The 11066-nt window shown below is 40.1% G+C and overlaps 2 protein-coding genes across 2 annotated transcripts; both read left to right on the top strand.

Annotated features, from left to right (window-relative positions):
* Nucleotides 1–2910, top strand: LOC143324981 (CD209 antigen-like protein C). Its single transcript, XM_076737810.1, has 4 exons — nt 1–144; nt 238–306; nt 550–768; nt 2393–2910. Exons 1-4 carry the CDS (start codon nt 39–41, stop codon nt 2767–2769), a joined length of 771 nt encoding a protein of 256 aa, XP_076593925.1. The 5' UTR covers nt 1–38; the 3' UTR covers nt 2770–2910.
* Nucleotides 2911–4612: 1702 nt separating this feature from the next.
* On the top strand, nt 4613–10853 carry mal2 (mal, T cell differentiation protein 2). Its single transcript, XM_076738281.1, has 4 exons — nt 4613–4942; nt 6037–6207; nt 8381–8581; nt 9427–10853. Exons 1-4 carry the CDS (start codon nt 4826–4828, stop codon nt 9496–9498), a joined length of 561 nt encoding a protein of 186 aa, XP_076594396.1. The 5' UTR covers nt 4613–4825; the 3' UTR covers nt 9499–10853.
* The last annotated feature ends 213 nt before the right edge of the window (nt 10854–11066 follow it).

Genomic DNA, 11066 nt, shown 5'->3' with positions numbered 1-11066 from the left:
GCACCAGGAGGCTTGAAGACACTGGCCATAAATCTGAGATGTCGGTGGCATTTAGTGGCAAATCAAGGGAAGATGAAGGAGATGGTTGGAATCTGATGACTAGTGGCAGAACACATAACTCTGGGTGGCGATCTAAAAGTTCAGGTAAGTACTGCTAGTTAAACTATTTTGCAAAATTTCATATCTGCATTGCGTGTTTGTGGTTTTCACACCTTATGGTGATCATTTGTGCTGCAGTGTGTTTGATTGGAGCTGCTGTAGCGTGTCTGGGGCTTCTTCTGCTGACTATGATCTTGGTGGCCAAGAGTAAGTGCAATTCTGTCTCTACAATGAGCATTAGTACACAGCCAAATACAGTGTTCATCTCCTCAAGAGTGCACAAATCAGAGTTGGTTATGAAGTCTAAAATGTGCAGTTAAAGCAGGTCTAAAACTCCCTCTGAACACTCGAAATCAATCTTAATATTGCAACAATCACTAAAAATCCAGTTTAACTCTCAGAGTTGTTGTTGGATAATTTGTTTTAATTGATTCTAAATTAACTTTTCAGATACCAGTGCTATCAACCAATGGGACACAAAGTATGAAAAGCTGATTTATGAGCTTACTAAAGGCAGAGACGATCTTAGAGACGAGCGAGACCAACTGATGATTCATTCCAGCAACCTGACAAAAGAGATGGAGATCCTGCGAGGTCAATACGACACTGTGGCAGCAAGTCGAGACAAGTTACAAGCGAAGCTCGATACGTTAAATGTCAATGGAACAGGTAAGAAATATACTTAAGCAAGAAAATGAAACTTGAATCTTCTTTGATTTGGATTTACTGCTGTAGAAAGGAAATAAACATGGAGTATCAAACACCGGGAGACCTGGGTGGATCCTGAAATGCATAGCAGTATGTCCCATTAAGCACAAGGGCCAGGATTCAAAGATTCTAAAATACATTACAGTACAATACAGTATCATTTCAGACAACCCTTTCACTTTTCTGCTGCTGTCAGTGAAAGGCTTGGTTATTGATGAATCCAACTGGTCTGAATAATCCTCTACTGTCTGTTTAACAGAGGTACTGAATACCTCTGAAAGTGACAGTTTAATCTGTAGAACTGTTAAATTCTAACTATCTACAATATCCTGCACAACAGCATAGGAATGATTGAACGAAGTGTAGGCTCAGTGTGTGATACCGGAGCTACGGGTCTTTATTATATACTGAAGCTTGATCTTTGTGTCGTCGCATTGAGAAGAAATATGATGGTCATTATTATTTTAAAGCCCCAAGCTGAAAATGACTGTTTTCTAACCAGCAAAAGCAGTAATCCGCATTTAACATTTGGAAAGATGGTGTCTTTTTTTTAACTTCTCCTAAATCAAAAACACATGGGCAAAAGTGTGATTATTGTGTTTATCTTCTCTAACATGAAACACAATTGTTGGCATGTCTGACTAATTCAGTCAAGGAGCATTTCTTCGTAAGAAATTGTAAAAGCTAATATTATTAACTAAATCTGTCGGATATGGGGAAGTCGACAATGTAGAAAGCAAACTTCTGAGACAGCACTGTACTTGCCACAAATGTAGTTAGTCCTCGTCTTACTGAATGTTACAAGTGCTGTGTAAAACATAGTGCGTACTGTTTGAAAATGCAAAGAAAAGCAGTTATTTTAGACTGAAATAACATTGTTCTTCATATTGGAGGCACAAACTAGCTCTGCACTGCAACACAAGAACGATGCTGTTTCTTCATTTCCATGTGCTCTACGCAGATGATTAACCGGTTTACCTTGCCTTTGCCTTAACGTTAACAGCATTCTCATTTCAAAACGACTCAAGTGGTCACATCAAAAAGTCAGCTGGAGACAATGTTTTAAATTAAATCAAGAAATCAGCATTAGCTTAAATAGCTAACTAGCTACAACTGGTTACATCTGCCAGCGACAGTTGTCATTTCTGCTGACAAACACAGTGGTTGCAGAGTAGAAATAAGAAGCCTGGTTCTCTTGTCTGAAATCAAGGACCCATTATTTCTATAATGATTTGGAATTTCAACATTAAATCTGCCCTCTTGATGTATGTGCTGAGAACAGACAGCTTCACGGGTCTGGCTTCAGTATCTGAGGGTGGAGGACTCAGTGAACTTTCAGTTCATGTACAGGAGCGTCAGCCCCCTGTATGTTCAGCTGCAAAACATAGGAATGCTGACAATGAAAATTCTTGAGGGTCATGCAGAATTACAGCAATTGGGGAGTTTACAGCAGGCATGCTTGGAGGAGTGGCCAAGCCAGGTACCCATATTTAGCTGCTGTAAATAGCATGTTCCCTGACGGTCCCCAAATCTCAGCAATGGTTTCAGGATCCCAGTAACTAAAACAAACTTGTGCTCTCTCCAGATAAATCTTGCCTTCAAGGATGGATAAAATTCAACAACAAATGCTACTACATCTCTGCTCACGGAGTGACTAAAACCTGGGAAAACAGCAGAAAAGACTGTCAAGAGAGAGGAGCAGACCTGGTGATCATAACCACAAGAGATGAGATGGATTTTGTCAAGAGAAGTTACGGTGTAACGTGGATCGGTCTGTTTCGTGGGAAGGAGGACACGTGGAAGTGGGTGGATGGAACTGAGCTGAAAGGCAGAGGATTCTGGCAAGACGGGGAGCCCAATAATGTTGATGGAGAGGAGAATTGTGCAGAGGTCTCGCGTAGTGCAGCGGCATGGAATGATGTGCCCTGTAGTAGGAAATTTTCATGGGTGTGTGAGGATTAAGATTCTGTGGGCAGCCATATGACTTTGTCTTTGAGACGATGTCATTCACATTTACTGCTACTTATTTTCTCATTTCTCTTATGAAATAAAAAGCACCAAAATGAATGTAAATATATCATTAAAAAATGACACCGAATGAGTTTCCTTTAATCTTCACAATATTGCATCTCAATATATTTTTCCTGCTTTTATCAATTAGTCATTCAGAATCAAAAGTGTAAAGCACAGCAATATATCATCTGAATGATTTTTTTTTTCACTTTTTCTAAAATAAACATGGACAAACGAATAATGGAGTGACTAAATGTATATTTCACTGTTTAAATCTTGCAGAGTCAGACGTTTGCTGCATTGAACACAGCATGAGAGTCAACAGTTTAGTCCAAGAGAAGATTTATCCCGGGCTTCCTGCTGTTCCACAGATGACAGTGAGGCCTCCAGACACCCACAGAGATAAATGTCTTTTCAAGCAGAACAGGGTTGCGTATGTGCTTCTCAAAACATATCTTTCATTTCCTATAATGAAAAAAAAAAACGAAATCAGCTTTGAAATAGATTTCTGATCTAGCAGTGCTGGCCTTATAAACAGCGGTGTTATATTACCTGATAGGATGCAGGTCATATCGATTTTAACTGCTGTCCACATGGAGCTGAGCCAAGCCCAGTACCCTTTAAGAGGTCATGTCAACATTGGTTCACATAAACCGAGTCCTGGCTAAACATTAACTGTGGCTTACCCAAAGAAGCTGCTCTTACCAACTGATCTAACAGCACAGCAGCTCTACTTCACCATTTGAGCATAAATGTATGTTGCCAAAAAAAAAAAAAAGACCTCTTTAACAGTTGTTTCAGTCTCATGTTTTAGCGCAAACACAGTGAATGTTGCTGTGTCCGATTGGAAATCAGTTCTCCACTCTCCTCAGCAGCTACTATGAACTAATATTTACATTTCAAACTCCCTTACCCCTGTGCTGGGAAGGTTAACCAGTACACACAACATTGTTTCTTAGCCCTCATTTCTTTTTCGAACAGTGTTAAAGAAATCAGTTGGGGTCTATTCATGACTCCACCTGCTGTTTGATCCCTCATACTAATGTTTCTGAGCTGTGGTGTTTTCTGGTGGCTGTTCCCACACACACAAAGAAAGAGAGAGCCAAGTGTACCAGAAGGTAATGTGTGAGTAAGATCAATGCATTCACTTGATGTGGGAATAACCACAACTACAAGATGAGCACATACTTTTACAATGTGAATGATTGTAGAGATATCAACTGACATTTAGGGTGTGGAGATCATTAAAGTCATGTAAACAAGTGTCTGAGTAAGTAAGGAGTGGTTGGACTATGGTTTCATCATTACAAGCACACCCTGAAGTCTTTTATAACATACTTGATATTTTACCTTACTAACATCTGATGCAGACAATAGATTTATTGTGCCAAAACTGAATTTATTAGCATGCGATAACATTAATAAGCATTAAGAAGCACTTACAATACGTGCAAGGGTTGTCTCGACTGTCATGAAGAAAATGCATGTGGCTGTCATTCATTATGGGCAATATGTATTATGTACTCTACCTCCCAATCCATTGTACTAAGCAATTTAGGCTTAGTTATGTGACTCATCCACATTTTATTGTCTTCATCTTCATGTTCCACATATAAGCTTAATCTTAGCAGTTGAAGTTAACATGTTTGCCCGTTATTTATGATGTTAAGAAACTTTTCAACTTGTAGGTCCTGCATCTATGGCCATTATCTTACATTCAAAATAAAACAAAAACCGAGCTGTCATTATTTCTGACACGGACGTGAGTTCACAACTTGGATATCTTTATGTGGGAGCTTCCGTGAGGTCCTTGAATGCAGCACAGGTTTGCAGGGAGTGGCCCCTGCACCTGTCCGACCTGTTTCGGAGGGGGGGGACACATGACTCCGGAGGAATTTCCCCCGCTGCTCCCGTCCTTTGTGAACGGAGTCTCTTTTAGTGGGAGACAGAGGGTGAGAGCCAGAGGAGAGGGGGAGATAGAGAGAAGAGAGAGGGAGACATAGAGATGTCGGAGCCAGCCGCTAATCCCGCTGCCACCTCGTTCCCAGCGCCAACTATTTCTCTACCTTTGGGACTGGAAGTATTGAGAACGTACTCTGGAGCACTGGTCTGTTTAGAAATAGTAAGTGTCGCTTTTTAGAAAGTTAACGATCACGTTTAACTCTGTGATATTCTTCACTGTGTCAGTGACCTCTGTGCTGCTGCAGAGATACTCTGCAGAACCTGCAGCTAATAGTTATTGATTAATAATTGAAGGCCTGTTAGTTCAGTTAGACTGTAAGGTGTAAGATATAGTGTTTCCACTTTGACTGCTCAGTCTTAAAACGCTTCTCACACACCGATCAGGTCAGGTGTGTTGCTTACGTCAAAACAAGAGCAAACGTCGCCTTAAGCCATGTCGCCAGGACCGGCCAGCAGTTTGTTAAGACCAGCAGGACTGCAACCAGCAAATGTGCCATGAGCATCTCATGGTGTCAGTTTCATTTTCGTCTAAACCTCTGATGATTTGACTACCTATCTATAGGCCTGTTTGCAGCTGAAGGCCTGTATAGATAGGCCTTCAGGTGGACACAGCCATTTAAATGTGGCTGTTGTGGCTGTTACCAGCATGTAGTCCTACCCAATGTTCAAGCCTTTTCCACCGGGTTATACCCTGTCACCAATCTGCTTTAATCTGTAGTGTTACCGTCATTTGCCACTTTGTCCGAAACAAACCACATCAAACACCACATCAGACTTGCATTCTGTCACCAAACAATGGATGTTATCTTTAAGGCCTCACAATAACAAAATGTATGTCCTGACTAACTGTTTGTGGTTGGTCTACACAGGGAAGCTCTGGAGATAAGGCAACGGGCTGTTTTGAGACAAACTGATGTGAAAAGCTGAGTTTGTTATGAGCAACCTTTTAAGATAATGTACATGTATCTCACAATTAGGGATGCACCAATAAGATGTGTCTGATCTACATCTAATACAGTGCCATGGTCATTATAAAAAGCATTCAGTATGTATTAAACTCTCCAGCAATACCAGTATACTGTGCATACATAGAATTTTTATAACTGTTGTATTGTACTGTTGTATTCCTAGTGTGTCATAAACTGCCTGGAATAAAATCTGTCCACTGAAACATGAATGATTAAATGGATTCGAGCAGTCTTGAGCTGAATTTCAGCATGCAGACTAAGTATGAGAGTTTGTTTCTATCCCCAGTTATTTGGTGGTCTAGTATGGATCCTGGTGGCCTCCTCCAGTGTGCCCGTGCCTCTGCTGCAGGGCTGGGTGATGTTTGTCTCCGTCACCACCTTCTTCCTCTCCTCCGCCTACCTCACCCTCTTCATCACTGGCCTGGCTGACCGCATCAACACTGACTGGAATTTCTTGGTAAGCTGGAGATAAATGAGCTGATCAGTCTGTCACTTCGTCAGCCTACTTTTCTGTCCACCTGTCTGTCTTTCCATCCATCCTTCCATCTATCTGTATTGCTGCGTTCCAATGAAATCGCGCGACACCACTGGCAGGACTGTGTATCAGGACACACACATGCATGAGTTGAATAGAATCAGGACCCACTCACAGAAAAATAGCTTGGTAGCACGACCACTGGTCTAAAACTCTGCAAGGAACCTTTAAGACAGCTGTTGGTGTTTGATAATGTTGTCATAGCAGCAACTGTTGTTTGATGCGTGAAAGTCAGAGATCTGGTTCATTGGCAACACTGCAAGTCAGTTTAATGGCAGTGGCAGTATTTCAGGTCTGCTCGTGCCTGCTTATTGAAAAGTGACGGCTATGAAAGCTGGAGGTCAGCTACTTTATTTGTACTGAAGCACATTAGTGTAATACAGTAGTCTAACATACAGTGTGATGGCTGGTTTTGGTGTTCTCTTTAGATGCAGAGCATATCTATTGCACATCATTCCTTTTAATGTACCAAAAGTATTTTTTTATTGCTCACATACAAATAGTTTTTGACAATACGCATCAGAATAGTGTGTGTTTGTGTGTCTCTGCATTGTTGTAAGAAATACATCTTTTTTAGCTTGGTGATACTTAAGGTACACATATTCACCATTAGCTAATTGCTTATTGGCTTGCATATTAGTAGCATATTGACTGTTTTTTGGTCATTTTAAAGTACTCAAGAATGGCGTATTTTGATTATTAGGGGGTTAGGTTATTAAGATCGAAATTCATGTACAACAGCTTCCTTACTTACCGTGGATAAGTAGTAATTGGGAGGTTATTGAGGGAAGAGTGTTAGTTAATGGCCTGGTAGTTGTAGAAAATGCAGAATGAGGCATTAATAAGTGTGTTATTATCATTAATAAAGAGCCAGTATGTTACTAATATTTATGTTAATAAGCAACTAGTTAATGGTGAATATGTGCATATTAATATAAAGTGTGAGCCAAAATCTATGAAAACAGCATGTTATGTCACTGAAAGAGACATTAAATGGTATAGACAGGCTCATAGTTTCTTCATTTTACCACATTAGACAACTTTTAGTGAGGTGCTCACTAATAGACTAAATATAACTAAATTGTTTCTTCACTATAGTGATCCAACTACACAGAGAGGCAGATCTTATGTATTAACTCTCTTGTGGGATCACATGAAGCTTTGATAAGCAGTTACGCTTCCTCATACTGAAATAACTCAGATGTTTCATAACCATCTGAATTAAACCTGCAGATTCTCCTCTTTCCATTTTGTGTCCAGTGAAGTGTCAGTGTAGACCATGAAGTTGGTACTATGACAGATGTAAGCCACTGTCTAAATGCATGCAGAGCTTTGTTTTAAAGGTAGCCTGAAAGACTTTCAGGCTACATTAACAGCTCTGGACATGTGTGATTTAGACAGGCATGATATCTTGAATTGTGTGAAGCTGGCTGTCATTTTTTAAGAAGTTGCACCAAAATGGTCTGTGAAGATCCTCATTCATCCAGGTCATGGGACTTCTAAGTGCTTCCAAAGGCAACTGGACTTGCTTATGGTTCTAGAGGACGTTTGGCACCAAAATGCCAATATTAGGCTATAAACGTATTTTTTGAAAGCTGAACCTGTGCCATGTTCTGTGTTATGTCATTGTGGTGTTAAGTCTGGTCTCTCAGACACAGCCAGCCTTGCCTCAGCTTCCAGGCCCTGCTCCTAGGAGTAGCCAGGCGTGTGGGGTTGTTTGTTTTCGGCCGAACAATGAGTGACATGGATGATGAGCTCACACCAAAACACCACAAAGGGCTGTCTGTAGTCCCGCCAGCCTCACAGCGTCGCCTACACAGACTCTCATTAACCTTTTTCTCTCTCTGACATGCCCTCTCTCTCTCCTCTCTGTATCTTTAAACCCTCTCTCTTTTTCCCCTTGTATTTTTTTAATTTGCCTATTTTGGCTTTAGGAACCATGTTATGTTTTAGAATTAACATAAAAGGTTGGCTCTTAAACAGACAGGGTGTTTTTTTATGCCACAGTAGAGGTCACTGCATTGAGCAGTGCAGCCATTGTCTGACAATTGTTGTTTACACTCAAACCTAATGCGCTCTCCCTTCTTTTCCTCAGGATGTGTTTTACCATTTCATGGCTTTGCTTTTCTACTTTGCGGCCTTTGTGTTGGAGGCAGCGACCACAGCAGCCAATGGAGGAGCGTACATCAAGCCACTACCCAACAGCACTGACACAGTCATGTGTATAACCTATCCTCAGGGCAATATATTCACGGTCCTGACTGACAGGCAATACAGTATTAATGTGGCAGCCACGGTGAGTGCTAAAGATTTATGTTTCAAATGAAATCTGTAATAATGTGTACAGTGCATGCAGAGTTTTAATTGATGTTATCATAGTGCACTGACAGTGCTCTCTGGGTGAATACAGCTCAATATCAGACTGCTGACTTCTGATGAAGTAGAGGAGTTGCTGATTAGTTGATTAAACATCAAAGTAAAACTAAATCTGACCTCAGCCCTGTTACTCTTTCAGGATCTCAGTCATAAGATCTGTCAGAGAAACACCTCAGCTGACACTTTTGCATGTACAAAGTGACCTTCCTGCCGAGTAAACTTCAGTTATTTTCTTGTTTTGTTTAAAGTTTTTGCATGCCTCTTAATGCAAAATGAGCTTCCATGTTGCCCTAAATAAACAGGCTGTGGCACTTCCTGCTATCAGCTTGAACTATCAGGCCATAAAACAGTATGAACACAAGTGCCAGCTATCGTCTTGACAGAAATGCAGTAGGTTATGTTGGGTTATGCGAGGTCAGGTCTTATCTTCTGATGACATATGTATACAAACCCCCATCCTGACCTTAAATGTATAACCTGTGCTGGGTTTTATATGATGTATATATTGTATGCCAATCAAAAAATAGGTCATTTTGATACATCAAAGGTTGTACTTTTAATTATTTTAGCCAATTATCATGCAAAATACCAAACATTTGCTTGTTGAGTTCTAAAATTGCTTGACTCAGCTTGCTTTTCTTTGTCCTATAAATGAATGAATAATGAACCAAGTTAGGCTCAGTTAGCTCATGTGAGTAAATTTAGCTATAAAGGTTTTTCTGTTAAATTTTTTTTGCTTTCTCTCCATTTGTGTTTTTGTTCCAGATATTTGCATTTGTGGTGACACTATGCTACGGCTGCAGTATGGTGATGGGCTTCAAGAGGTGGAGGATGTAACCATCAAAACCAGCACAAACTAGGTTTATAACTGCTTCGTAACTTCAGCGTGTATTTAAAAAAATCTGCCACACCATCCATACGTCCATAGAGAGCAATGCTAGTCAGCTGAGTCAAAGGCAAAATATAGATGACAAATTTTCTGCCTCTGTCAAAACATCTGTCAAGATTTCTGGACAACTGACTTTGAAAGGACTGCTGTCAGGTAGGTTCAGTCTGGGGCTGAAGGAGTTTTGAGCGCAGGATTAAAGAAGCGCAGGTTAAGTTGCAGTCCAGTCAGCACCGTATGAAGCTGAGTCCTTTGCTGCCTACCAAGGATTTCGCTGTTTTGCAGCTTTCCTGAAACTCTCCAGCAAAAACCTATGTGAGAAGTCAGGGAAAGTTGAGAGGGGACCTTGTATATGATGATTTGAACATTTTGAGGCTGTGCAGGGTCATTTTGAAAGATGTCAGTGAAGTTTGTGACAGTTACGATTTTGTTTTGAGTTTTGGTAATCATACAATATTACGCCATTTCCTGAGTCACATCCTCATTGGAGGGCATATTTCCCATTTCCCATACTGCAAAACCGTGCCTCTGTATGCTATAACAGAACATTAATGTGATGGAGCAATTTCTTGAAAGACTCTAAAAGGCAACGTGATCATTTCCATAGTCCTCCAGTTACCTTGGTGCTAAGGAGCAGTAACTCACTCTAGATTTAACATGACTGTTCTTACATTTTCATGTGGCCACTATTTAAAAATGTGAGTTTGGATCTGATTTTTGAATGAAAGGTTGGATTTCTTGTTGTGAGCACTTTTTGTTAATTGTTCTTGGTATATCTGGTGTAACTGTTTTTCACAACATGATAGCTACTGTACATTCTCAGTCAACACTTGTCACATAATAATATGTATTACTTTTAAACTTGTGCTGTCCTTAGTGACTAACTCCAGTGACTTAACTGGTAAATACCGTTTGACCGAAGGGGTTAAATAAATCTGTCTTTGTGGTGAGTTCTAGTACAAACTAATCATTTAATCTGACCACCAATAAAACATGCTTTTGTCAGCCACTGCATTTTAGACAGTGATCTTTATCAACTGATGATCCTTTAAGTATGCATAGTAGTACGTTTGTAGTGTTTGTCCTTGAATGTTACATAGTTGATGCATTGTAAAATTGCCCAAATCATTGACTATCTTACTTGCTAAATGATTGATTAGTTGTATTTACTGCACACTTTTGTTGGCATTAGGCTACTAATTTAAAATCTTTTTAAATGAAGAATATTTGTTCTTGACACCTGCTGTTTTTGACATTTTAAATGCATTTTAGAACTACAGAAATAAAGGTTTTGAATTAAAAGGAAGCTCTCGTCTTTGTGTCATTGCAGAGTGCATTGTTTGTCACAGTGTCCTTTTTGATGCTGCCACTAAGAGCCGCCAAAGTGAGACAATGTCGTGGGAAATCTGAGAAAGTTTAGAACGTTTTGAGGCTGTGCAGGGTCATTTTGAAAGATGTCAGTGAAGTTTGCAACCGTTATGGTTTTGTTTTGGGTTTTGTTAATCATACACCCCATTTC

The sequence above is a fragment of the Chaetodon auriga genome, chromosome 8, assembly GCF_051107435.1.
Source record: "Chaetodon auriga isolate fChaAug3 chromosome 8, fChaAug3.hap1, whole genome shotgun sequence".
NCBI lineage: Eukaryota > Metazoa > Chordata > Actinopteri > Chaetodontiformes > Chaetodontidae > Chaetodon > Chaetodon auriga.
The sequence above is the reverse complement of the archived record's forward strand: the minus strand, read 5'-3'. Positions and strand labels throughout refer to the sequence as shown.